The sequence below is a fragment of the Amblyomma americanum genome, chromosome 3 (assembly GCF_052857255.1).
Source record: "Amblyomma americanum isolate KBUSLIRL-KWMA chromosome 3, ASM5285725v1, whole genome shotgun sequence".
In the NCBI taxonomy this organism is placed as follows: Eukaryota; Metazoa; Arthropoda; class Arachnida; order Ixodida; family Ixodidae; genus Amblyomma; species Amblyomma americanum.
Genome location: NC_135499.1, coordinates 201,305,007 through 201,331,949, shown reverse-complemented (window position 1 = coordinate 201,331,949; position 26,943 = coordinate 201,305,007). Strand labels below are relative to the sequence as shown.

Here is a 26,943-nt window from a genome sequence, read left to right as displayed (position 1 = left end):
CGCGGCGAATCGGCGACGATCAACTTCCCGCATCTGCGCTGTTGTCTCGCATAGTCCTGCTTCGCTGCGTATCGACGGCACGCGGTGGCTGCACGTCGGCGTTTTCTTTCAAGAAGCTCCTCTTTCGTAGGTGGTGGTCGCTTGCGAGGCCCCTTCTTGTCTGACACGACGAATGCATCAAGTTCGGCACGGCAGCGGCGCACAGACTGGTCGCGCGCTCGGCGAGCGAGTGCCGTTATGAGGCCGGATACATCGCGAAATCTGGATGAGGTAGCCAAACAATGCTTCGCATTAAATAGTTATATTGATACAACGTAGGCCCTAACAGAGTTAATGGACATTTATTCTGTTCGTGCGAAGTAGTGACTGAACTCCTCCTCACAACTGAGAAAGAGCGCGTATTTGTGCTGTGTATTCCGATATGTTTCGTTTCGTGTTATGCCCCATCGGGTTTTGCCGTTGCCTCCGGGAAAAGGTGATGTGTGACATAGTATTTCGAGTGCGCAGCTCGCGCCTCTTCCATAGCGTTGGACGCTGCGAAATGGAGTAAGCATTCATCTAACCTAAATCGCGCAGCATATTGGAAGTTTCAGCTTGCGTCAGCCCTTAGAGGTGCGCATTGATGAAGCTGCTCGCACGGAAAAGCCGGAAAAAATTACTCGCGTTTTTCCAGCGCCGTGTAAATGCGGCCTGTGGTTGACTGGCGCCGGGTGCGCGCCTTCCAAGACGTTGCACGGTTTTAGCCTTGGCGAAACGGAGGACACTTATCGCCTTCCTAAAATATCGCTGTGCTGCCGCACGCCCTTGGCCGAGCGGCGGCCCTGGAAATTCGCGGTTTAGGCGCCCTGGTGTGTAGTGCATGTGAGCGGCCCTGCGCGCATGAAGCGCCGGCTCGCGGCCCTGAATTATGGCGCGGCCCCCCATTGTCGGGCAGAGTGCGGTAATTTTCCACCTCGCGGAATACGCCGGCCGCTTGTTCCGCGGACGCGAGCTACGAAAGTCGTCCTCGCAATTCCTAGCCCTCTTAAAGCCTCACGCATTCCCTTTCAGCCTTTTTATTTTTAATCCCTCCCCCCCCCCTCATCTCCCCTGCGGCGTTAGAATCATCGCGTGAGATTAGCGAAGGAGACTTTTGCGCCGGCGTTAAAAGCTTCGTGGCCGCTGCTAAAAATAAAGACGGAGAAAGTATAGAACGTGGAAGAGCTTCTCTTGTCGACGCGGTCATACGAGAAAAAAAGTTATTCTGGAGCGGCGTCGTAATGCGTTTCTCCTCGTTTCAGGAATAAAAAGAACAAGAACAAGAGCTTCTTGATAACCTGTCTCGCGAAGGAGGGCTTCCTTCTCTCCAGTTATACCAAAGCGATACTTTGAGCAAGCACGTTACACCAGTTTCGTCTTGCGTAGCCCAGCTCTATTGTTGGTTAGATTTGATGGCGGCTCGCGTTCACGGGAGATACGCGTGTGGAAAGGCCGTAACGCCAGTGTTTTGCAACGGCTGCATGCGTTTTCTTTACTTGCTCCTCATTTTATCTGCGTCGTTATGTGTTGCGTCTGCCGGGGGCGCCCCGTCTGCTGTGTGCGGACGCATTGCTAGTTGCGGTACCACCGTCCCGTACAAAAGTGTGTTGAACTCAACTACGCACGCTCTGAGCTGTTCGTGATAAGTACTATCCGCGATACGGTAGTGGTGCGGGAGAGGCCGTCTCATTTCCGCCCGCTCTCACTTTACTCCCCCCCCCCCCCCCCTCTCTCTTTGACTCTCCACTTTTCACTGCCTTCGTCGCTTCGCTCTCTGTGCTGTTCAATCCCATCATAATCAATTGCTCACCCCAAGTGAAACATTTACGCACATTTCCTCTTTCATAAACTTCTCCGTAATGATTTGCGCCTTCGTCCACTTCTTCGCTCATTTCTTTTTCTCCTTAACAAAGAACATTGGTACACTCGACTTTTGGTTTATTTGTTTCCTAACTTTCTCTGGGTACTCATTCCGGTATACGCTGCATTCCCATCCGCCGCCAACTCCAAAGTATTTGCCTTCTCTCATCTGATTGCCGAGAGGCCGCAGCTAGCGTCGATAGCGCGCCGTTCGATGGGGCCGCAGGAAGTCCGGTTGTTTTCCCCGCGTATGCGTGTGTTGTGCTGGTGCGTGTTCTGCGTTGCATGGGACGTGGCGTGCCGCGAGCCATATATCGGCGGTGCGCCGAGTCCGGCGAGCGTTTCTCCCGTGCGGCGCTTCTTGCCTCCCCTCCGCATCCGGGTCGTTTGCGCTGCGCACATTTTATCCAGATGAAACACGGGTCTGCGCTATGTGGTGGAAAAGGCGCACCTGATTGTTTCTTCTCACCTATTTTCTTTCCTTGTTTTCCCTCTTTCTTACCCCGTCGATTTTTTTTTTGTGCTGGTATCCATCGCATGCTATTCGCGCGCGTGTGTAATTATCGTTTCTTTTTCCGGTGCCTTCCGCTCCCTTTTTGTTTTTTTTTTGTTTTTTTGGTGCCTGTCTGCGGTTCTTTAATTGGTAGTGCCGACAGCCACCCGTGCCATTAGCGTGTTGCTGGATAGGAAGCTCTCTCTCTCTCTCTCTCTCTCTCTCTCTCTCTCTCTCTCTCTCTCTCTCTCTCTCGCTCGCTCGCTCGCTGCAGTTGCACTCTTCCGGCTGCGGTTTTACCTGAGCAGACGCACTTTCACTTTCCCTCAACTATAACTATCGGCGTTCCATTACCGGACCCAGAGGCACGCGTTGTGAATGAGCGCCGAAACTGCACGTATCGCACGCACCTCTCCATTGAAGTCGCCCTGATGACGTCGCGATAGGTGCACCGCCACTGACCGTTGCTCATTTAAATTTCATTCACTAGCTTTCCCTTTTCAATCGCAAGAATCCGTGCTCTAATCGGTGTTCGGCAGTCTTAATTATCCTCGGTGTAGGAAAACTGGGCCCTTGATTGGAACAGGGACTGATAGCGAGGAGCCAGCTCCCCGAAAACGTGGCTAACCCAGCGTAAACGGCGTGGTTACTTCCTCGCCTGAGGCACGCCCCTAAGTCCGCAGTCATAAGTCACCTCCGCAGCTGGCTTCGCCAATGTCGGGCAAGTGCGGCAGACACTTTGCCCAAGGCAACAGCTCATCGGGCACCTTCCCTTACAACGTCAGTCACGGCGTTTCCATGCCCCTGGCTCCGGGTGGAGGGGTTCGACGCTCGGGAGTTGAGAATTCGACAGACTGTAGTGCGGCCGCCGGCTTACGACAGTCCCTGTTCCACTGGATAATTTTGTGCAAACGATGTCCGAGCACCTCGCTCTATAACTTTAAATTGTCCCGCTAACTTTCCGCGTCTGTATGTCTAAAGCAAAAACTAGTGACATTCATAGTGTCATAGCTGGTGATTGGAAAAAAATTTTATTTACATATGTGCACATGCCAAGGTTACCGGATACATTGACATTAACAAGTAGACATGACGCTAAGCATGTAAGGCGAGCCAATTAAAGAGATACCATAAGCAGCTTTGAGCAACTAACAGGAATTGCTTGTGAGCGATTTAAGACGGGATAGCATACCTATTCACAGAAGAGTGAAACAGCAATAATCTGGCACGGTGCTCGTAAATTTACCCTCTTACCTGCGAATGAAGCCTGTGCGCTTGTCCGGTCGATTTGCGCTGTTGTTTTTCTGCTGGTCGGTCGTTTGCGCAAATGAGACAAATGTGTAATGACATGCAGCAACGCGTTGTATTCCTTCGTTAGCGCAAAGTAATCTTGGTGATTTCTGTGCGAACAGTTTTCCGTCCCGGAGGCGTATTTAGCATTTGTTTCTCTTCTACAGTAAGGCGGGGTGTATGCGATGTGTGTGCACACTAAATAATAGACACGAATCAGCGTATTGCTGTACGGAAGCGGTGCTCGGCGGCCAACGTTGGGACATCTCGCGCGAGCCGCCGCGCGCTGCGCGTTGTTTCGAAATCTTCTTTCCCACCGCACATCACGTTGATGGCCCTGAAATTGCTCCATGTGCCCTAGATGAGCCATTAGCGGAGGGTTATTTTTTTTTTTTTTGCTTGGACAGAACCCCGCTAGTTGCGATGGAGCTCGTATTGCGAAATAGTTGCGTGTTGTTTCATGGCCCGCAATATAATGATAACCGCGATGAAGGATGACGGCAGAGCGAGTGGGGACTTTCTTGATAGATGCGCGTCCTGCGTTATGGGAATGCGCTTGGCTTATTACAGTTCAGTTTTTAGAAAATTGTTGGTGGGTCGTGTTTCTGCTACTTGACGTCATCGTGTGAATTCGGAAGGGCGAAACGACACGAGTCACAAAACGGAGGCAGAGTTAGACAAACAGAATTAAAGTGCCTCATAATGGCTGGCTGACGTTTCGATGGAAATAGCTTTCTTTCTCACGGCGGCGTTTTCATCATTTTCATGTCAGGCCGTGAATACGCCGTGCTGGTCACACATGTCAGGCTCTCATCTCACATTGTGGGCGGTCTTGGTTGATTAGCGCTGCAAATCACTATTTCGTGCGTCCGGCTGCCTGCATCCGTCCGTGAGTAGCTAACACAATGCCTCGCTTCCATATATAGTGCTGGTCTCGTGGGACAGCGTGAGAGGGCAGGCGCTCGGGTCGCCCTGCGAGTTCCCAGCAGCGTTCAATGTATCATACGAGTGACAGGCGGTCACTTCGGCTCTCGCATTCATCAAGGTGTTGAACCTCGTTATAACGAAGTTGAAGGGGCCCAGTGATTACTTCGTTATATTCGTACTTCGTTATAGCCCGTGTTGACGAAGCTTCCAAGAGGAACCTTTCGCTATATTCATTATTTCGTTATAACCGTTTCGTTATAACGAGGCTCGACTAGCGGAAACCCGGGCCTGCTGCCGCTTAAGCTCCTCCTTCTTATCGAACGTGTCTTGGTGACTAACCGCCTGCTGTCCACTTCTCGCACTGAGAAGGGGGCCTTTTACTGTATTATTCGTGGGCCATGTTATGCATTTCAAGCACGTATTGTTTTGTTTCTTGATACTTTGTGCATGATGGCACTGCGATCTACAAAACGGTGACTTCGCTTAGTTGAATTGGTATCCACGCATATAAAGCTGCAAAATGGGTAACTTGTACTGCGTCGACCCCTGCTGCGAAGGCTGCAGTCAACTGTAGCAGTGTGATTGGGGTTAGTCCTGAAATAGCTTCTTAGCGTTGTATACGTTCGTTCTGTGCCACCAGTATTCGATCTGTGCCGCCAGTAGGCACCATGTTCGCTTATCTGTTATGAAAAAAAAAATGCGAATAAACACAGCCCAGTGCAGCGGAGTCATTTCACCGTGTCACCGATGTCCGTTTTTCATAGCCCGTTTTTCACCTACCTTCATTATATCATGACTACTTCTTAGCGTGGTCTTCACCGGCATCAGATTAGGATATATGGATTACACTGGTATTTCGCAGAAGCATACTGGGCAAGTCGGATAAAACGACTGTTTAATATCTACACAGACTACTGCGGTGCTCAAACTCTGAGATAGAAAGACGGCTGAAAACGGTGTTATTTCTCTTCACTCGCACAGACTGTACGCAACGGTCTCGTGCAGAACGCACCGATAATCGGTATTAGTAATTTCCGATGCAGAAACGAGCAGCTTTGAGCCGTGAGCCGCCCGAACAGCCAGGCGCGAAATTTGCGAGCGCATTTAATATTTTTTTTATGTACGCCCGTGGTTTAAGAAAATATATACGGACTTTATCATACGCTGAGCTCCGCGGGGAAGCGCTGTTTTGAGACGCTCAAAACTCATGCCACTGGCGTTTCGCGCGGCTGTAAATCAAACCCGTTGCTGTCGAGGTTTCAGGTGTTCGACCGCTTGGCGCGTAAGCCTATCTGCTAGCTCATTTACTAAACGCGTTTGCGTCAGGTTTTGCTTTCAGCGGCTGCTCTTGCACCCACTCCCCCAGCACCGCAGCCTGTGTACGTGAACTGCGTGGGCAAGGCGCGCGCTCCTGCCGTGCCTCTTTCGAGTCGAACAACAAAGCGCGCTCCAGTCTTTCTACGGGGTAGAGAGAGAAGGAGAGAGTGCGGTGGGGAAGGGTTGCACCGATGGACCTCCTCCTCCCTCCGTTCGCGTTGCACGTTGCGCATAAATTCGTTCGGTGCGGCGGCAGCCCTCACTCTATTGTTATTCCGAGTGCGCTGCAGCGTCGGGCGGTGGGCGCAGCGTTCTTCTTATTTTCACCGACGCCGTAATAGCATTCACGGGCGCGCTTTTTCCGGAAACCGGCGCGCCCGTGGGATCGCGGCGGCACCTGCGTCCTCCGCGAGGCGAATCTCGCGCTCTACGACTTTGAATTTCCCTTGCTCCTTATTAGCGCACGCTTCCCCGCGTTGCCTCTTGGCGGATGCGCGCGCTGTCGTAACTTGTTTCTACCGCGATTACTCGTCCCGGCTTTACTCATTGCCTCATAGCCTGCTGTGACGAAGTTGTGCATCATGTATGAAAGCCATAGTAACACTAGCCTCTCCCAAGGCCTTCAAGCTAGTTTCTCTCTTTTCCCCGCCCTATCTATTTCTCCTTTGCTTTCCCCGAAATCCTTTCGTATTCTGTTTCTATGATACTACTTTTTGTTAGCATTTCGTTTCCATGCGAAAAAAAAAAAGCAGTGTGCGGTTCATTAAGGACCTTCCTAGCCATGTTTTCTTCGTCTTCTTCTCAGCTACTCAGCGCTATAGTGAATCTAGTGCACTATATTGAGCACTCGCCTAGATGTCGCTAGAGGCCTCTGAAAGGCGAGTGCGTGGCATAAAGTGTTGATGACGTATCCAAGTGCCAGCTCTCCTACCGCTGGAAGCGTCCGTTCTTATTCCATGTACTGGCTTCGTAATCACCTGGGCTAGCTCGCGGTGTAGGCGAAAGGACGGAATGAGTCGACAGACCATTTCAGACGCCTACAGTTGTGCAGGCCGGCACGTATCTCTGAGCGGGGGAAGTGGGTTCCTTCTGTCTCGCTTTTGACGCGAGCCGAGAATATACAGCAGAGCGGAGCGCTGGTTCAAGCCCGTCGATGTGCAGGACGAGGGCCGCACACTCAAATATGGTTTTCCCGCCACAGGTTGTTTCCTGTGCGCCTAATTACAGAAGTCGGCGGGGTTCTTGTCTCCTCTTTTCGCATTAATGGCGTTTTTTTATTATTCCAAGCACATTCTTAATACTTGTTTCTTTTATATCTAAAAGAGTCCAATATCTCATTTCGCCCTGAATCTTTCTTTTCTCCCCAAGCTCATCTATCTTGAAGGAGCTCATTTAGGGCCTTCCCTTTGATCTTACCCGTCGTGCGGTTTCCGCGGTTTCCGCGGCTTCGCGCCGAAATGGAGAAACGCTCTAAAAGTCCTTCCTCGCGATGGTAACAGGTTTTTTTTTTTCTCTCATACTTTTCTACGCCTTAGCGAGGTGCCAAAGAGAAAAAAAGATAAAAGCACGCAGGGTTCGAGCTTCTGAGGTGTGCGCCGCCGCCCACTCCATTTGCCCGCATATTTCATTCCGTGTGTTTTCTCCCGGCGCTCGTGATTAGGATTCCCGCTCCCTCGTCGCCGTCGTTAGAAGTTTCCGCTCAAATTTTAGAGCGGAAGCCGCGCACCGCCCGACGCACACACGGAGCGGGCGCGCGCGGAATACTGCAGCGAATGTGTTCTCTGGGTATGCGCGCGAGACACCGCAGCGCATACTTTGCGCCCTCGGAGAGAAGAAATAAGGCGGGGGGGGGGGGGGGGGGTGCTTCGAATCAACGCTGTTCTTGCTTCCTCGCCCGCTGTGCACCAAACCAGCGTGCGCCATTGATAGAGCGGGCCTACGTTTCACTTCCAAGTTCTGAACGACTCTCTTGCCTCTTCCTTATACGCCGCTGTCGTTGGTGCAGCCGCTAGCGTTGTTGTTTTTCGCGGCGCTCAGTCCTAGCAGGCTGCCTGCCGGCTTTCGAATTTCCCCAGCGTTGGCGTTGCGTTTCCGAAGGCGCACCGCGATGGCGAGAGAAAACGAGAAAAAAAAAAGAAACGCAGGAGAAACGTGTGTCGCACATTTATAGTGGGCGTCGTGCGTTTCTGGGGGAAGCCTGCTTTCTTCGAGATGCGCTATGAATTTTTAAAAGCTGCCTCCTCGAAATGGATTCGCTCGCGCGCTTCCGACGCCGGCGTTCCGACAGGTTCGCTTATCAGAGGCGCGTTCCGAAAGCGGGACGGGTCGTCGGGTGCCCTTACAGCCGCAAAGCCGGCCCTAATATACCGGCGGCTCGCTTGCCACCGTGACGAGTACGTCGGAACGTGCTCGGAAAACCTCCTCCGCGACACGCCGTCACATTTGTTTTCTTCGCTTCTTCCTCTCTGTTCGTCATCTGCGAGCGCATTAACGCCTCCTGTTCATGTGTGTACCGGAACTTTGTAGTCCTTTGCTTGAAACCTATCAGGCCATTTGCGTTAGCGTATACGAGAGGAGGTTCCCCTTTCGCGCCCTATTTTAAGGATCGACCGTTAGTCACTAGCGAGTAATACCTGTCGTGTTCGTGTACGAGCGCATTGCGCTGCCGGCGTTTACCCGCGGAATTCTGGGGCGCGAGCGCTTTAAAAAAAAAAAGCCATGTTTTCTATTTACGCGCGAGTTCAGTTTATCTTACAGTTCACGTCAGATCATACTTTTCTTTTCTTGAATACAAAGAAGGCAACAGAAAAAAAAAACGGGCCACCGCACACGGCTTCAAACGCAGTGGCTCAGAAGCGCGCAGTAAACTGCGACTAGAGCTGTGCGTTGTCTGTCCTCTTCATATTCCCCGAAAATACGTCTTAAACTGGTGTAGCCCTCCTCCCCCATTCGTCTCTACAACTGCACGCTAGCGAGAGAAACTCAGCAGCTGGCATGTGTGTTAACGCTACGCATGCGTAGAGGCATGGAATTATATCCGCTCGATAACGTATAGTAACGACGTGATGCACTGGCGGAGTGCCGTGAGCGGCTGTTGTCAGAAGCGTGCGTGAGGCACGTTGCGGGCGAAACGCAGCGTGAGGGCTCTGAAAACAGACGATACACAGCAATGTCGTGAGGTCCTTGCGTGTCGGTTTCACTGCAAAGCAAACAACTCGACGAGCCTATTAATGCGATTGCATTTGTAGGACTGTCGGCGCCGCGATTCCAACAGCAATTTTCATTCGTGATGGTGATTATGAATTTTAATGGCGCAAGGATGTCCTTGACCAAAGAGCGCCATGGAACCGGGTATTTTTTCTTTACGCAAGGCTGAGTCAACGACCCATTTCCCGAACATTTTCACCTTGAATAAAGAAAGCACCAGGCCAGGGGATAGATTGCACCCATTGTATCACTGGTGGGTACCCGGCGGCACTGGTGTTTGAACCCCTCACCTCCCGCGGGCGAGGCGGATGCTTAAATCACTAGGCCACCACTGCGATACAAAATTTTATTCGGCCCGTAAGTTTTAGATGCATAGAATGGCTTGTATAGCTTCTGTCCTTGCACGTCTGGAAGATTGCTTGCTAAAGGAAAATGGGCCACAAAGCCAGTGCTTGATTTCTTGATTACGAACGACCGACCTTCCTGATGGCCGCCATATCTGTCGGAATGAGATCAACCAGTGGGATCGGTGGAGGCGGTAGGATTAATTTTGAAGGACGAGGTTGTAGTTGCGTAAATAATTCGCAGTATATTTTTTTTCCCGGATTTAGTTACGGGGCGGTCCGCTTTTGGAGTGTCCTCTGAAGAACGCTAGGGCCAGCGACTGTAACATAGTTGCCACTCTCTAAAAGCACTCAGCGTGTGTAACCGCGTTTGCAAGACGTGCGTAATGATGCACCTACTTCGCTGCACCCTGTGTAAAGAGACAAAGGAGCATGTTAACTAATCGGTCATTTTTGACGCTGAGAACCAACGCCGTTCATTCAGCACTCATCTGGTAAACGGCGCTTCCCTATCGCGGTCTCAATTTCGATTCCGGATCGATGTCTTTCGGAGCAGGATCGGAATGTCGGGTGAAGAAACGAAGTGTAGCTTTTCGGGCGCGGGGAATTTTGAAATGGCTTCTCGGCTTGTTTCGTGCGCCGCTTTTTTTTTTCTTTCTTCTTGGCTACGGCGTGCTCTTTCGTGTGGGGAAGCTGAACTGTGAATCTCGTTTCCTGTGATTCCTGTAAATGCGCCCTTCTCACGTGCGCCATCAGCCACCAGCGAGACTGTATTGTCTAGCGTGCGCGTATTATGACACGGGGCTGAATTTTCTCTACTCTTGCTGCAGAGCCCAGTACTTTGAGCTTTGAGATGAATCCTTCATTACGCCCTCCAGTGAAGCGACACGCGAACGCATTTAAAATAGCGCTGCCGTTAGCCTCTTTTTTTTTTTTCCTCGAGTAGAGCTGGACTCCTTGGCCAAAAATTGTGCCGACTAATGTGCGCGCTGCCCCCCCCCCCCCCCCCGCCCGTTTTCCCCGCTTCTCATTTTCGGGCGCCCTGCTCCATTGATCGGTGGCTGGTCCTCTCTCTTTGATTGTGGCTTCCGGTGCGGGAGGGGGGGGCTCATTTGGCTGCAATGCTGCGGGCGCTTACGTGAGCTCTCTCGTATACGCTACGCGCACAGCACCGCGTTCGATGATCTCGAAGCGAAGACTGCGGTGGCGTTGAAGAGAAAGCGAGCGTCTTTGCTTTCTTGCTGATCGGCAATGCTTCTGTTTTTTTATCGTTTAATTTCTTTCTTAGCCTGCAACATTTTTTGTTGCCAGGCGTCTGGCGCTTTTCAGTGGGGTTGTAAATCGAAGGTTAAATTAAGCGTGAGAAAGATAAGGCATATTGACCGTCGCCAGTACGAACTGGAAAATTCCTAATGTTATTAAGACGAGGGGAACGTGAGCACGCTAGCTTTGAGGGAGCGGATAACGCAGTTGTGAAAGGCGCCTAACGTATCTGAGTCGCGCTTTGCATCCGCTATGGCTGTGCTCTGTGCGTTTTCCAAATGTGAACGTTCGGGTAAAGGCATATGGGTACAGCGTCAAAGGAAGCATTCGATGTCATAATTTCTCCGGCGACGTCGCAGTTTTGTTCAATTTCTTTTTTCTCCCGCGCTATGCATAAATCACGTGAAACGCCGTTCGATCCAAGTAACTGCGGCTAACTGCTGCGCACGCGCCGTCGCGACGGCCCCTGATGCGGCTGCTCCTCAGCCGCATCGTGAACCGAAGCAGGCTGTCAGGCTGCGGAGTGCCTAAACGCGTGCGATTTCTATGACGTCGAAAAGCAAGGGAGGCAAGAGGGAAGCCTCACAGAGTGCCACAAGTAATCTGGAGTCTCACTAGAAATAAAAAAACAACAGCAATGCCAGCATTGCTGAGAAAAAAAAACCGCAGTAATTGAGAGTGCGGGAGATGTGCAGAGGAGTAAAACAGACATAAAACAAGAGCGGAATGTAGGACTGACATGATCCGCTTACGTGGGCTTTGCGAAACGGGACTACTGTCTGGCATGGCGACGCTTCGGCCAGGGGCATCCAGACCGGAGAAGGATATCGCCGACTGTACTACGGCTCTCCTCTCCCGCAGTCGCGTATTCCGCAACCCGCCGAATTCTCCGACTGCGACGTTCCGCGTAACGCTCAAGCACCGTCCTCCAAACTAGCCGACGCCGAGGCACATGACGGCGCCACTCAACAAGATTTCACCTCTAGCATGCGGTCAAGGTTATCGGTCTGGTTGCACTAGTAATTGGAAAAACTGTGACGAAGCTGGGTCGCTCCGGCACTGTCTCTTTTTTTTTTTTGCGAGGTAATGTTAATCGCTTTGTATAGCCAGCAGCGGAATCTCGTTCATTTGCAATGATTTCAGAGCAAGTTATTAACCTTGAGGCATTTTCCTGTTCCGTTAGCTCAAAGTTTCCCTCTGGTTCGCGTCTGCTGCTACTATCTCAATCGCGAAACTGTCACACGAAGGTAACATGTTTCAGCACATTCAACGATTACTTATTCGTTCCCCCCCCTCTCGCCTTCCTTCACTCTTAATAGATTTTTTTCTGAGATTTATTTTATCCTCAGTGGCTGCATGGTTTGTGAAGTAATATTAGCAAGCAGTATTTATCGAAAAAGAAAACTGCTAGTCTATTCATACTCACATTGAGTAGCTGCTAACGACATGCCCATCCGAATTTTTTTTTTGCCACTTCTCGGTTGAAGTTAAATGTAGCGCAGATTTAAAAAATGCAGCGTGCACCGTGATAAACCCAAGACAGTAAGGTTTCCTTCCTAAAACTTCATTCGAACTCGGCGAATCGCCAAAGGTCCGTAGAAGAGCAAGCGCTAGTTTTTGTATTGCCCTAGTGCAGGCCTCAAATTAAGTTATTTTTTTCCTCTTCCTGCTCCCCTAAGGCCACCCTCATTAGGGAGGAATCTCCTTCCGTGTCGTCCGCAGCGGTGCTTTGCGCTGTTTCAAAAGCCATTCAATTCGGCGCTGCCCCTCAAGCAAAGGGAGACACCCAGTGGTAGCAGCAGAACCTTTTGTTGCAGTTCCCAAGAACCCTGCGGAAACAAAATCTACAATAAACCAGCACTATTTTTAAGTTGGGCTTCCTCATATGGGCTTCTGCGTAAGGTAAAGCACGCTTTACAGGATGTGATTTATTGCCTTTTGATTTCATAGATACAGGAACATAGAATGTCATTTCATTTATTGACTGCTTAGAGGCCCCAATGTATTACATAAGGTCTAAAGGGCTAGAAACTTATTGCGTGAATAAAAAAAGATGAGAAAAAACAACGAAAAATAAAGTTATGAAAATATTTAAACTCCGATAAAACATAGTTTAATAAAGCACTCGTGCACACTTCGATACTGACGTAATAACACGGAATGCTATTTCTTTCTTTCCATATCTTTTGTCGTTTTTTGTTTATGCATATTGTTTTTTTTATGTTTTTCACTTCCCGATTGGCGAATCCAAGACGCCTGTGGAGCGCTCATTGACGTGGCTGCACATTTTGGCGTTCTGGCTCTGAAATTAGAAAGCCTATTATTGCAGCCGAAATCGATGCGCTACCGGTGGGGTTCCGTGTACAGATCTCTAGCTGCTGTTCACGTGCGCCTTTCGCGTTCCCCATTTTACGTTCCTGACTTCCTGCTTAACTTCCGCTTTCTTGCTACATTCTTCCTTTAGATGCGCGTAAATACGTATGCGGAGGGGCTCCTTTTTTCTGCATAAAAAGTTTTTCTGTAAACGAAGAAAAAAAATCAACGTTATTTACTCTAGTACGCGCATAAATTGATTCTGCGGCTGTTTTGTTGTTTTCGCGAAAATATTTCTCGCAGGACTGGAAGGCATTGCGTCTAGTTGTATTTGCAATTTAGATATTAAGAGTCGTGCGTTTACTTCCTCTGATCTCTGCGTTACAAATCAGTTCTTTAATTTGCAGTTTCGTTGTCTTCTTTTAAAATGTTTCTGTTTTCTTTTTTCCCACCTTTAGTGCCTTGTCTCCGTAACGCCGAATCCTTCTCGTTAGTTTTTGTTTCACTTGTTCCGGACAAGTTTATAATAATCCGGCAATTCTTATCAGGGTAGACTGAGCTTGGTGAGATTTCGAGTGGAAATCTAATTTACGTAGGTGCGTTAGGCAAAACTAATTGGCATGGAAGCAATGGTGGCACTGGCGAGAAGATCAGCTCTCGTTAGCGCTACTTATACAGGAGTGGTATCAACGCTTACAAGCAGTTTTGGTACTACGTTTCGCCCTTTCTCTCTCTCCCATGCCAGCGCTTTCCTCAGCTCTGCAAACGGTTCGTTAGCTTCCTGTAATGGCTCCCTCTCCGTGATGTAGCTTTCAAAAGGACAAAAGAAAATCTATCGTTGACTATCTGTTGTTGAATCTTCTCGTTAAAGCTGCTGCTCGCTCTTTTAACATTTAGCCAATGCTGCAGCGAATAGAACGTAAGGGGTGGTTATGCCGATTCATTTCTGCTTTCCTCGTTTTTGCGTGTGTTCTTGTTATTGAAAGCCCTGCGTTTGTAACTCGATGTTGAAACTGCTCAAAAACGGCTAATTTAAGTTCTGTCCATTTCTTCCGGCTTCAGTACTTCTTTTTATTTTTTCGATCGCAGCATATAAGAATAACAAAAAGCAAAACCCCGCCCCTTCACGAGAAATATTTGCATGTTGTGCACTTTTTTTCTGTTGTAGTTGTTGCCAATCATTTCTGCTACTATGACCTGCTCAAGACGCACAATAGCCGGAAACTGTCTGTAGCTTGTCTCTGGCTTTTTTTCTTTAGGACTGTTTTCTGGAAAATTACTTTTTTGTCACTTTTTGTTTTCCAGGAACGAGGCTCCCTCCACAGCCTTTTTGGTGCTTTTGCACGCACGCACGCAATTGGATTGTAAAACTTTTATTCGCTACAGTTTGAGGCGCTTTAGGCCCCTCGCCTAAAGCGAAAGCGCGCGTCTTTGGCGAGCTGCTTAGTTTTTGCGCAAAGCATTGCCGCTTCTGTAATGGAATTCGCCGACCTTCTGGCACACGCAACGACGGCACACGCAACAAAAAAACAACAAAAAACTGCCATTTCTTTGCGACGCTATTTTGTATCTTTTTTCTTTTCGCATCCTTAATAAAAGAGTCTACATGCAGCTGTTTCTGAGCGAAGGGCTTGTACGTGCACTGTAATTCGTCCTACGACGCAGATGTCCAAAACGACACGTGCACTAGTTATTTCCTGATATCCTCTTATTTGTCGTCCTGCATGAGCCTGGCTGCCTTGCGTTTTGACCAAGCTTGGTGAAATCTCCATTCTCAAAGGAATGGGCCGCCGTAGTTCTTGTCTGCTTTAACTGTTCTTGCCTCGCTTTCCCTGAATTTGAGTCCGCTTACGAAGTAACTAGACAACGTCATGTTATGCTCTCTAATAACGTCTTCTTCCGGTACCCCTCCCCTATTTTCTTTTTAAACCAAGAAAGGGCGAAAAAACGAAGCTCACAAGCTCGAAAAAAAACCTGAAAGAGTGGGTATTTGAAGTCTATTCTGTTTTTCTTGAGCTGCTTTGCCGTTCCAAATGACTTCTTCCGTCTCGTGATATTTTATTTTTCCTTATCTCTGCGGATGCCGCTGTTGCCTATTATCTTGCCTATTAGCGTAAGAAGTTCCTGAAAGCAGGCTTACGGATGTTGAATTGTTGCGCTTCGCGAGCTGAAATCCAGGAAAATCTTTGTGTGTGTGTGTGTGTGTGTGTGCTGGTTTCTCGTACTTGTTTCTGCGCGTTGCTCGGATTAGTTCCTTCTTAGATGTCCCTGAGATTTCGCGCCCGGGATACAGCTCGGCACATTTTAAGTTGTGTGTTTTTCTTAAGCACTGACTTTTTTGTTACTGTTGCTTGTTTCCGTTAAAAACTCCGGGCTACTGCCCATATCAGTGGCTGACGAGACGTAGCATATGCCGGCGTCATGTTAACATTCGAGAGCGTTGATGGGCATAGCGCAACTTAGCGATGACGACATCAGGGAAACAGGAGCGGAACTCGGAACAGTCTGCTGAGCGAGCCAGTCTCCGCAGAAGTGGCAAAGAAACTCGGCGGCGGCGATGCTGGCAAAGGCAGCGCACTGTCGTCGGAGTCGGACTGGGAGAGGCTGCCGTCCGCTCCCTATTTAAGCTTCACTCAGAACTTTCTACGTAACGGGCGCGCATCTTCACGAACATCACGGTATCGACCGCGCGTGCTCACGACTCTTGGAAAACAATAAGACCTTTTCACATTTGCCTTTTTGAGCGGAGCCATATTGCCACTGGGCTGTATAAGCAGCGTTCTGATTGGCGGACGTCATACAGTCATCTATTGCGCATGCGCGCTCGATAAAGTTGTCAACAGTGAAAAGATCTGCCAGAAAAATCGGCTCGCGTGGCGGGCTCAGAAGTCGCGCACCGGCGACCGCTGAAAGTTCTTGAAAATAAACGAGATAAAATACATGAAAACGAACAAACGTAATGAAAATTTGTCACAATGTTACGCGTTATACGAGTACCTCTGCGTTATCATTCTTGTTGTCTTATACCGGCTTCCCTGCATCCCTACAGAGTGCTGCTTGCTGCGCCTGATTTTCGCAGTTCTGTTGACCCAGCGGCAGCATATTTCCAATCGGGATGTCATTAAGTGCAAGCATGGTACCGCATTTCACAGCCCTCAGTAGACGCCATTTTATTCGAGCTGCCTCCAAACAACAGGAAGTACGTTGTTTTCACCTGATCAGAAAATTGCATCGCCGTGGCTCTCATACGACAATAGCTCGGTATAAGCTGCTCAAAGCATCTCGTTGGCCCCATTGCCGGGTGCTCGCAGCTCAAGTTGTTCTTAGACGAGCTCTGCACTATCCCTTGCCTCCCCCCAAGTCGACTCGCTAATGTGCACTCACTCTGACCCGTCGGCTCTCCATCGTCATCTTGACGGCCGAGAAAATTGTGTCGCTCGTCTTTGTTTACAGCGAGTGGGAAGGAGACGCGATCTCCCTTATTTCCGCTGGCCACGCATTTTTCAGTTTTCTTCCTGGTGTCTCTGCTGTTTTCTAAATGCCTATTTTCTTCTCCTGTTTCTTGGTTCCTTGACTCGAGATCAAAATGTATGAACTCGTTTCTAAAGCGAAAGTGCGCGTCTTTGGCGCAGGAGCTACTTAGTTTTTGCGCAGAACATTGCCGCTTCTGTAATGGAATTCGGCGATCAGACGAGAGGCTCGTCACTGCAGTTCAACTGACGTTTCTCGCCTTTCATGCTTTGTGTTCATTACTGTCACTATCCCAGCATTGAGGACAGTTCCCTCCGTGTTTTCCTTTCTTCCTCAGATTCCTTTGCGGTCAAAGTAGCGTCATTATTCTTTTGTTGTGGAATCCCGACGACGTGGTCATTGTGTATACTTTTTTTTTTTGGCTGCCGTCTTTCGGTGGCTGGTGCCATCTGCAGCGGTTTAGTCGCTCCTGGCAGTGGAAAGGTCGAGCGAGAGGACGAGAAAGCAACCGTGGTGCCGCTCGTCCGACCGCAGCTTTTCCCCAGTCACCATCGTTCCACCGTAGTAGGCGAACTTCCTCTTCCCGCCGCCTGCCTGTCTTCGACTTTGATCCTCTGACGCCTCTCGTGCGGCCGTTACTGTCCCTTCATTTTTGTCCACGCAGCAGACACCATTACGCGCCGCGGCAGCAGAGATTGCACTTCTGCAACGGGAAGAAAGGGGATGGCGCCTGAAACAGCGGCGGTTGGGGGAGAAGAAGGGAGACTGTTCCCGCGGCTGCGCGGCTTAGAGGAGGAAGGGGGCTAATCACCGATTATGTGCAGCGGGGATCCCCGGACACCTCCTCCTCGTACCTCCTCGCGCTATGCTGCTCCATCTTCCGGGGGCAATCACGGCCTCCCGGCTGACGCCCCCCGCCTCCTCTCCCTCCCTTCCCGTCTTGCCCCTTCCCTGTCGTCCGGGGGCGACTGCAGCCTCAGCAGCCGCAAGGGGTCGGTCGCCTTGTTCCGGCCTTTCCTCTGCGCCATCTCTGAGGCCGGCCGGCAGTCGACGCGCTTGCGGAGATGGGCCGAGCCCTCAGCTGCAGATGGCAGCTCTTTCCTGACTGCTGTCTCTCTCCTGTTCCCCCCTTTTCTTTCTTATTCTCGTGCGGTGGCAGAGGGGAAGGAGGCGGTATGGTGATGGTATTCGGCGGTGTGAAGAAAAAAAAAAGCTGAGTGGAAGAAAAGGGTTCCTCCGGGCGGCAGGCGCCGCAATCAGAAGGATCATTGCGCCATCATAGACCCCTTCATCCGGGAGGCTCTATGTGACCGAATCATCAACGAAAGACCCTGTTGATTGCCGGCTCTCCAGGCTTAAACGCTTCGGCAGCATTTCGTCACTTTCTTTTATATTTTGGGAGGTTTCGTTTCTCTGTGGGGGATTACATGTTACTCTTTCGCTGCTGCTTGTCGTTATTTCTGTCCTGCTTCGCTTTCCTGAAAGGGTTGACCTTTCGAACTGACCGCTTTTAGCACGTCGTATTGTGCATCTACAGCCTTAGCGCTGCATATCATTTGCGTACGTCATTTCCGCATAATACTTTGAAAGCGACACGTTCTTAAACGCTAGGCGACTATTAATGTCGCGCATAACAGCTTTCTTTAGTTTAAGGCTGGAAAAGCACACGGATGCGTATATTTCCTATCAACATGATATGAGAGGAATCTGGGCAAATATAAAGCTGTTGCTCAGTACCGCCAAACAGTGAAGCAAACGGATACGCAAAATCGCTACTTATTTTCAAGCAAATGTGACAGCGTTCGTTAGAGTCGCGAAAAATAAGGGGTTGCTTTGTTGTTTATCTACTCAAGCTTCGGCCTGATCAAGAAAGCTGGCACGGATTCAAATTCCGTCGTGGTGCAGAATCGCCTCGTGACAGTTTTTTTTTTTCGTGGCTTTGCATGCGAATGTTGTTCTATTCTAACTGTACGTGTGCCAAGCATATCTCGGTAATCGAATTGCACCCGTTTTTTCGTGGCTCCTTTAAGCATACAGGCCGTGCAGTATGACATCAAGCCTGAGGAGGAGACACAAGCCAGATGGTCTGGGGAATAAACTTAAGATCCATTTTAGTGTGGAGAAGACCCGATTTACGCTAACCTGTTTGCCAGCTGTACCGGAAATTGGCGATATTAATTAACATCTTATTGCCGCTGTGATGGATCATTAGCAGGCAGAATAAATGCAAGGCTAATCTCACCAGTAGCTAACAACACCTCGACCTGAACCTACGAAACACTGAGCTGGTGCCTCGCGACGGTGTTTGAGTCTTGCGAAGTCTTTAGCGCAGGTATTTTTTTTTAATAACTCGCTATGCGACTCCCTAACCAGGTGTGCCGTATAAACACAATCCTCTTCACTTACCGGATTGCGTGGTCCCTGCCGTACGCGCAGTGCCGCAGAAGATTGGCGAATTAGACCGAAAACGACTTTGTTTTTGCTTTCAGTTCAAGCCAAATATGATAAATAAACATATCTCATTTGTGTTAGATTCAGCAAAGGGAAGAGGCATAGCATCGCATTACCGCTGTCTTAAAAGCATGTGCACTGTTTCGCCACCAGTATAGACCGTTTACAGAGCTTAGTTCTTGCGTTCTAGACTAGATTGCGCCATGTTCAGAACGCAGCAGCCGTCGCGGCGAGGCAGGCGCCGAGCAGATAGGAGGCGTGTAATGGCGGATTGATCACGTCACCAAATATGGCAGCCCCCATGATACGGCGCTGTAAATCGTGTGTAGTCTTACTCGTTCATGCCTAGAATGTTGCAGATGGTTAAAAGACGCTTATCGAGGCCGATATCTCTTCGTGCGATACCGAACGGAACACTAAGGACAACGGAGCACCTACGTCACTTTAGCAGTGTAAAACTTCATCACGTGTTCACAATTCACGCCGACTTTCTTTTAATCACACTTCAAAGACTTTTAGTGCATTTGGACTTCGTATTCCTACTGTGTTTCGTTTCGTAGCGTAATAACCGGTCGGGTCGACGGACAGGCTGGCCCGCGCTGTCTGCTGCCCCACGTTGCTTCATTGGCGTTCTGCCGAAATAAAGTGAACGTGGCGTGTCTCTTTTGCGTCTGCATTTTCTCAAACTGGAAGCTTGTACCGGCTGTGGCTGAGGGCCGTAAGTATATAGGCCGGGATGCCGTGAAGGCTGAAATTTCCCAAGTTTAATGCTCCGCGCTCTCTGCTGCGCGTAACGCCTTCGACGGCCGCGCATTCCAATCGCGTTTTATTGCTCGGCGCTTTAGAACAGGCCTTTCTTTTTTTTCTTTCTCTCTTGGTCTTGCCTCCTTGCGCTGAGAGCAAAGTTCGGCAACGTTTTGTAACACCGTCAACGACGTCAAGTCTTCGTCGTTTTGCGATGTACTCGAGCATCGACGGCAACCGGCCCTTCTGGACCCGGACTTTACCGCTAAAACACGGACCGGCGCTGGACACGACGGCTGTAGAGGCCGGGTTGGAAGTCTCTCTCGAGTCAGAGGCCGTTGGCGCAATTGCGGTCGTTGCCGCAACCCGCGCGCTGGCGTGCGCCTGCACTACGCGGCCTGCCTGAAACGTGACGCGCCCAGGGCGTCTCTGTTTACGGTAGCGGTCTGCACTACGCTTTTCTTACGGCGCGCGTGGGATATCCCCGCGGAGCCGTGTGTGCGGAATGCTCCCGCGGGCCGTGACGCAACGACGGCCGGCTGCCGGGCCGACCGCATTGTTGACGCGCTTGCGCAAGCATGGGGAGAGACGCGAGGGGAGGTCGCCGGTTGAATTATAGAACGAGCGGCTCCCGCTATCTTTGCTCGGTCACCGAGCGGCTTCCCGGCCGATTCTCCTTTTTTATTGCGATCGTCTGCCCCCTCATTTTTTGTTTGTTTTCAGGCTGATACTATACGGGGGTCCCCCGGCGCTTTGTCTTTATCTCCCACGTCTAATCTGGTTTGGGTTAGGCTCTGTCGTCCCTCCCTGCTTCTGTTGGAGCTTTTCCTCCTGGTGGCGCCTCTTTTCCGTGGTTCATCGCTGGCTTGCTTTATTTTTACGGCCGCGCGATCTTCGTCTTTTTAGGCCTTTCCCCCAACCCCTGTTTCTACTTTCGCGTCTCTGACCAATTTGCTTAGCTCGGACCGGTGCACTTCACCGCGTCCGACTGCAATTATAGGGAAACTGCCCTGACCCTCCCATGGCCTCGGCGCTGACCCGCAGTCGCTTGGCGAGTGTCCAGCCGAATGTACCACCTAATGGTGTCTTCTCCCAATTACTGAATATTAGAAATAATGAGACTGCCCCCAACTTCTGTCTCGCGTGACCCTTCGCGTGTATTTATATGGGCACCGATATTTGTCTCTGTTTTGAACGTTTCCATGTACAGCGTGTACAAAATTAGACTTTACTGATTTTTTTTAAACGTGAAACGCCGTACGCTAATGCCGCTTTTTTACATTGGTAATGCGGCCAGGCGGACGCAAATTGGGGTAGTAATTGTCCCCGTAAATTCAGTAATTAGCTAAAATTCATTAATTAACTTTTTATTGGCCTAAGTTAGTGTGCAGGTTTATATCGAGAACCTAGAGGCAGTTGCTTTCGAGGGCTATTCCAGTTTGTACAATTTTAGTAACGCGCCTGTGTCCTGAGATGCGCACGTCTAAAATTTCGTCCCAGTTCGTCTAATCACGACATCGAGGCAGTGGCTATCAGCGTGAAGCACCTCCCTCGTGTGGCGCAGCTGTTTCGTATGGCACTGAAACGTTATGGCAAATGAAACGTTCCCCTATGCACCTTGGTATCGGTGACTGTTGGCTCCCTTCATAAGTTTATCAAACGAGCCCCTCATTTCCTTAACTTTGTCTGCTAATAGCATAACGAGGGTCTCGGTTCTGGCAGTCTTGATGTCATAGGCAGCATAAGAGGGCTCTCGCACATTTTCCGCCCTCGCCATTAGATGACGTTCCACGTCACACTCGCGGTAATACAGGACGGGCTACGTCCGCCGCTATGGACGAGGGTGGCGCTGGTGAACACTCTCAAGGTTCGCTTACACCATATAAACATAAATATCCACGAGAGCAGCAGATTGGACAGCCGTCGCCGTAGCTCAGTTGGTAAGAGCACCGGACGCGATATTCGGAGGTCGTGGGTTCGGATCCCACCGGCGGCATGGTTGTTTTTTCTGCTGCTTTATAAGTAATTTTCTTTAAGCGATAGATTAATCGAAGTATTATTATCCCACTGATCAGCGCTACACATTATAAAAAAAAATGAAACGTTCCCCTATGCACTTTGGTATCGGTGACTGTTGGCTCCCTTCATAGGTTTATCAAACGAGCCCCTCATCTCCTTGACTTTGTCTGCTAATAGCTTAACGAGGGTCTCGGTTCTGGCAGTCTTGATGCCATAGGCAGCATAAGAGGGCTCTCGCACAGTTTCCGCCCTCGCCATTAGATGACGTTCCACGTCACACTCGCGGTAATACAGGACGTGCTACGTCCACCGCTATGTGCGAGGGTGGCGCTGGTGAACACTCAAGGTTCGCCTACACGCAAAAACATACATACCCACGAGAGCAGCAGATTGGACAGCTGTCGCCGTAGCTCAGTTGGCAGAGAACTGGACGCGATATTCGGAGGTCGTGGGTTCGGATCCCACCGGCGGCATGGTTGTTTTTTTCTGCTCATTTATAAGTAATTTTCTTTAAACTAATTCATTGACACTAAACATTTAAAAAATTAGAAGCATTTCCCTGTGCACCTTGGTTTCGTGACTCTTGGCTCCCTTCATATGTTTGTCAAACGAGCCCTCATATATATATATATATATATATATATATATATATATATATATATATATATATATATATATATATATATATATATATATATATATATATATATATATATATAGTTGTTATTATTATTAAACGGTCTAAGTGCAGCTGCCGCGAAACCCGCGACCTTGTGCTTAACAGCAATAAAGCGTCGTAGCCACGGCCGCGGCGGCACGTTACTGGTACTTTTACAAGTCAGGCGTGTGATGGGCGGGTGTTTCTGTTTTCTTTTGCGAGTTTCTGCGTGTGTGTGTGTGCTCGATTCTCACTTCGCGTGAGCTGAAAAACTGAGTGCATGCGCCATTGTGCCTTTTAATTGTTATTTCTGTTAATTCAATTACATGCAAATGACTGTTTAACCTGTTTGTTGACAGTAAATTTGAGCTCGCCAATCATCCAGGTCTCGGCAGCTGCTCATGCGGCAGCGTTGGTTTGTTCGTGTTTCCTTTTTTTTTTTCAAGAGCCAGCGAATTGCGTTTGTTCGCGTGTACATTATAGCCAGTGTGACCTAACCTGTCGTCCTTTTTTCTTTTCTTCTTCTTCTATCCCAGCAGAGTGGAGGCGCCCTTAGGTCAAGCAATCGTGATGGACCCAAGAGCTTGTGGCCTCGCAGTGGAGGGTAAGCACTCTTTGGGTTCCTAATTAACCCGCGAGCACACTGCGTGTGACGTGGTGCTTTTGCGTGCATGTTTAGCTTCGTTGTAACCGTTTTTCGCTGTTGTGGATGTGGCGCTTGCCCGCTTTTCGCTAAGGCCGCGTTCATTTTTCTTTCTTTTTTTCGAGGAGGGGAGGGTTGTGGGGGGGGGGGGGGGGCACAGTTCTTGAGCGTCGTCACTGTGCACGCCGGTCTTCGGATGCAGAAGTGGATAGGAGTTTCTTTAAGTTACCGTAAATTTCGGTTTATCGCCTGCTGGTCAAACAAATTTAAAAGTGAAACTTTCGGGCTTTGTGGACTGCAGAGCATTTGTTTTGCCCGAAGGGATTCTATGTACTATCGCGTTCGAAAGTTTACGCGACGCGAGCGTGCGGAAAAGAAATTATTTCGACGCATTCACGCAATCCAGTCCCTTGAAATGCGTCACAGTACGAAGGCACCAGCACGCTATATCTGCTGGCAACAATACTACGCGACTGGGTCGCGAGGTAGAGCTGCAATGATTTTTTTTTTCGAGAACATACGTCCCGTAATATTTTGATCGCCAAAGCACATGGTGTCTACTATATACGGACTATATACCGGGTGTGAGCAATATTAGTAAAAAAAAAGGAAAAAATTATCTTCAACCAGGCCAGATATAAACCCTGAGGGCTACACCTCACGTGCGGCCTGTATACCGGAAACTACTGTAGTTTTTGTTGCGATGGTATTCCGAGAAACGGACGAGGGCGAGAGAAAGCAGTGCCGACACAGCATTGCGCTTGTCCTTCTTCCTCTCGTCCGCGTCGCTGGAGCTAGAATTTACAATTCTTACGCGGTCAAAAATACGCGGTCATTTGTGATTTGGCGTGGGTAAACGGTGGACCTTGCTGTCAGATTTCTTTGACGCCATTACCACTCCGAGGCCTCTGGAAGTAAAGAGGACAGTTTCTCTTACTAGATGTCGCATCGGAGCGCCGAGAGCGCTGCACAAATTCGAAAGTACGGACCGGGAACTGTTCGGTGATGGTGGTGAGAAGCATTTAATAATATTTACAGAGAGGTTGACTGGGAGGCAGCCTCTAGTGGGCCGCTCGCCATACAATACAAGGTCGAGTCCTTTATTCAGGAACCCCATTGGTCTGGACCGCCACTCGAGTTCGCTGAACCAGGGCTTGTTGGGCCGTTAGGTCCAGGCAGCCGAGCAGAGCCGCCTCCCAGTCCTCTCGGGTGGGGGAATGGGTTAGGGGTGGAAGAGAAGTGTTTTGCTGGCACTCCCAGACCATGTGGAAGGCGTCAGCCACCTCGCCACAGAAAGAGCAGAGGCCAGAGAAGAAAGGATCGAAATGTTTGAGGCAGCCCCGAAGTGACCGCGAGAAAAGTGCAAAACTTGGAAGCTCGACGAAACGTGAGCTTACAGTTTCACCGCAGTGAGTTCGAAAATTCGCACCGCGTAAGCCTCCCGGTCTCTTCTTGCAAACGTTTTTATGCATTCCTTATTCTTACTTGGTGTGGCTCGGTCCTGGGAAGGGGCAGGCCGAGTATCGGAGAGCTCAAGTATTCACTGACGGTCTGGTTATCATTTGAGGACGGCATCAGAACGAAGTCTCAAACTTCGCGCTGGTCGCCAAAGCAATGCTTAATTCACTGTACATTACATGATGAAGAAAAAATGATGAATAATAAATGGATTAATTGAATGTGTCAGGTTTACTTGTCAGTCCTGACGTACCAAAGAATCTGCATGCAAGAAGCGAACAGTCACCGAGACCAAAGAGCATAGAATTGTTTTTTTAAATGGCGCTTCGTTTTTTTTTTCTTCGCCGCACATTCCACGTAGCTTATATTACGTGCTTCAGTGAAATAAACGCTCACGTCATAAAGCCCGCCCCAGTGTTTGTGCGTACATGCCTTGTCGTCCGGTCCTCGAACGCCGCCTTCTTGCGAGCGCTGGTAAACTTTCGCTTAGTTAAATTTATTGTAAGGGTCATGTGCTCTACTTCTTCCTCTTTTTTTCCCTCTGTCGATGCATTGTGAAAAAAAATTCAATGATTGCATGCGAGTTCAGTCGAGAAATGACTTCTCACTTTTTTTCTTCGCTTCCTTCGCCTTCTTTGTTGTCTCGCAGGCCGGAGCATAATCCATTCTACAGCAACATCGACTCGATGCCTGATATCAGGCCTAGAAGAAAGTCCATTCCTCTTGTCAGCGAGTTGGTAAGTGCAGTCTCGAGGCCTGTCGACCTGTTTTTATCTGCTGTCACTGAATGTCAGCTTCCAAGGCCCTCTGCTGTTTATTTCTTTTTTCTCTCATGTAGTCCGCACGTCGAAAGTCGATACTACCGCACACGTTAAAAAAAAAAAGAAATGAGGAATAACAATCGGGCTCTGCCGTGACTCACTGACTTAACTTGAGCAAACCTGTGGCGTTTCAAGCGGCTCGATGCAACTTGTAGGCTGCTCAGACAGTTTGATAAATAATAGTGACGTTCATAAAACTTTCACAACAAATTTCACGCTGCTGCTTAACAGTGTAGCACCAACTCGCCCCTCCTAGCTGTTGTGATTCACAGAAAAGCTCAAACTGGGACTACGAGAGAAAAAAAAGAGCAAAGAAAGCTCTTGAAACGTGTGATGTGTGCTATTTGTGTGGGCGGATAGCTCGTTATTGGGAAATCGGGTGGGCACGAAAGAACAAAGTAAAAAAAAAACAAGAAACACCGGCCAGATCTGTTATTGAACAGATGCTTGTCAAAGTTGCTTTGCTGTCACCAAAATACGAAAACTAAACAAGGCTAAGAAGAGGGAAGAAATAAAAAAAACGGTAAAAGCAATTACCATTATTTCCGCGCGTGAGAGAATTTTGCGCATCTGGTATTTATTTTCTCTTTGCACCGTGGTGTTAAGAAGTGCGACTAAATTGATTCGCTGCTGATCTGAAGAAAAATGCTCGTTTAGTGCGCTCCTTAGGGAAGCTCTTTTTTTGTTGTTGTTGCTGCTATTGTTGTATACGTTGACGCCAGTACAAAGAACGGAACACAGGGTAAAACAAAATGGTCTTACAAGCCCCGGCCTGTGATTGATCGCCATCGATCGTGTGTCGAGAATAACAACGGAAGACATTTACAACGGATCGCACCAAAGCAACTCCTCAGCTAAATTAAGCCTTCATTTTGGAATCTTTTTATATACGCGGTGATTGTTCAAATGCATTTTTCCTTGCGTTCACTTGAAAACACAGAATAGGCGCTCAGGGCTTTTTTTTTTTTCATCAAGCAGAGATTAGGTGCGGCATATGTAAAGAGTGAATCAAAACTTCCCAGACTAGAGGGTCTGCTTTTTATTTATTTATTCAGAATACCTTAAAAGGCCCGAGGGCATCAAATAAGGGGGGGGGGGGGGGGGGGGGGGGGGGGGTGGACGATATAACTACAAGAGCAATACGTACGAAAATACAACGAAAAATTAAGGAAAGAAAATAAAACGAATGGTTAGTATAGGGCAAATGTTAAGAAGCACATTGTGGCACTTCAGACAACGCGATGAAGCTACCAAAGTGGAGTTCAGAGTTATGTTTTTCCGCCCCTTATCCAGATGTTGGGGGCTTCCGAGTGCCGTAAATGCCCCAGTACACGTTTCAAAAGCAGACCCTGTGGCCTGGGAACTTTTTGAGCACCCTGTACAGTTTCTTCGCCGCTTTGTGTGTGTGTGTGTGTGTGTGTGTGTGTGTGTGTGTGTGTGTGTGTGTGTGTGTGTGTGTGTGTGCGTGTGCGTGCGTGTGCGTGCGTGCGTGCGTGCGTGCATTCTTCGGCAGGCTTCCGTTTTCAACAAATTCATCGTTGGCAGAATTTGTTTTGTTTTTCGTCCGCGCTTCACTTTCCTCTGGCGTTCGAGTGAAAGCAACGACGCGCGGTGTTGTTTTTGCGTTTAATTATACGCACGCGCGG

The 26,943-nt window shown here is 49.3% G+C and overlaps 1 protein-coding gene across 12 annotated transcripts in view; it reads left to right on the top strand.

Moving 5' to 3' along the window:
- The window catches only part of LOC144125885 (protein unc-13 homolog B-like), a 321,928-nt gene that overhangs the window by 229,974 nt on the left and 65,011 nt on the right, over positions 1–26,943 (top strand). For 7 of the 12 annotated variants that reach the window (XM_077659673.1, XM_077659675.1, XM_077659670.1 and 4 more), the window contains 2 exons: positions 22,912–22,979; positions 25,126–25,213. In XM_077659673.1, the coding sequence (XP_077515799.1) occupies positions 22,912–22,979; positions 25,126–25,213 (156 nt within the window). The remainder of the gene's footprint in view (positions 1–22,911; positions 22,980–25,125; positions 25,214–26,943) is intronic. The other 5 variants (XM_077659676.1, XM_077659671.1, XM_077659678.1 and 2 more) reach the window with 1 other exon arrangement.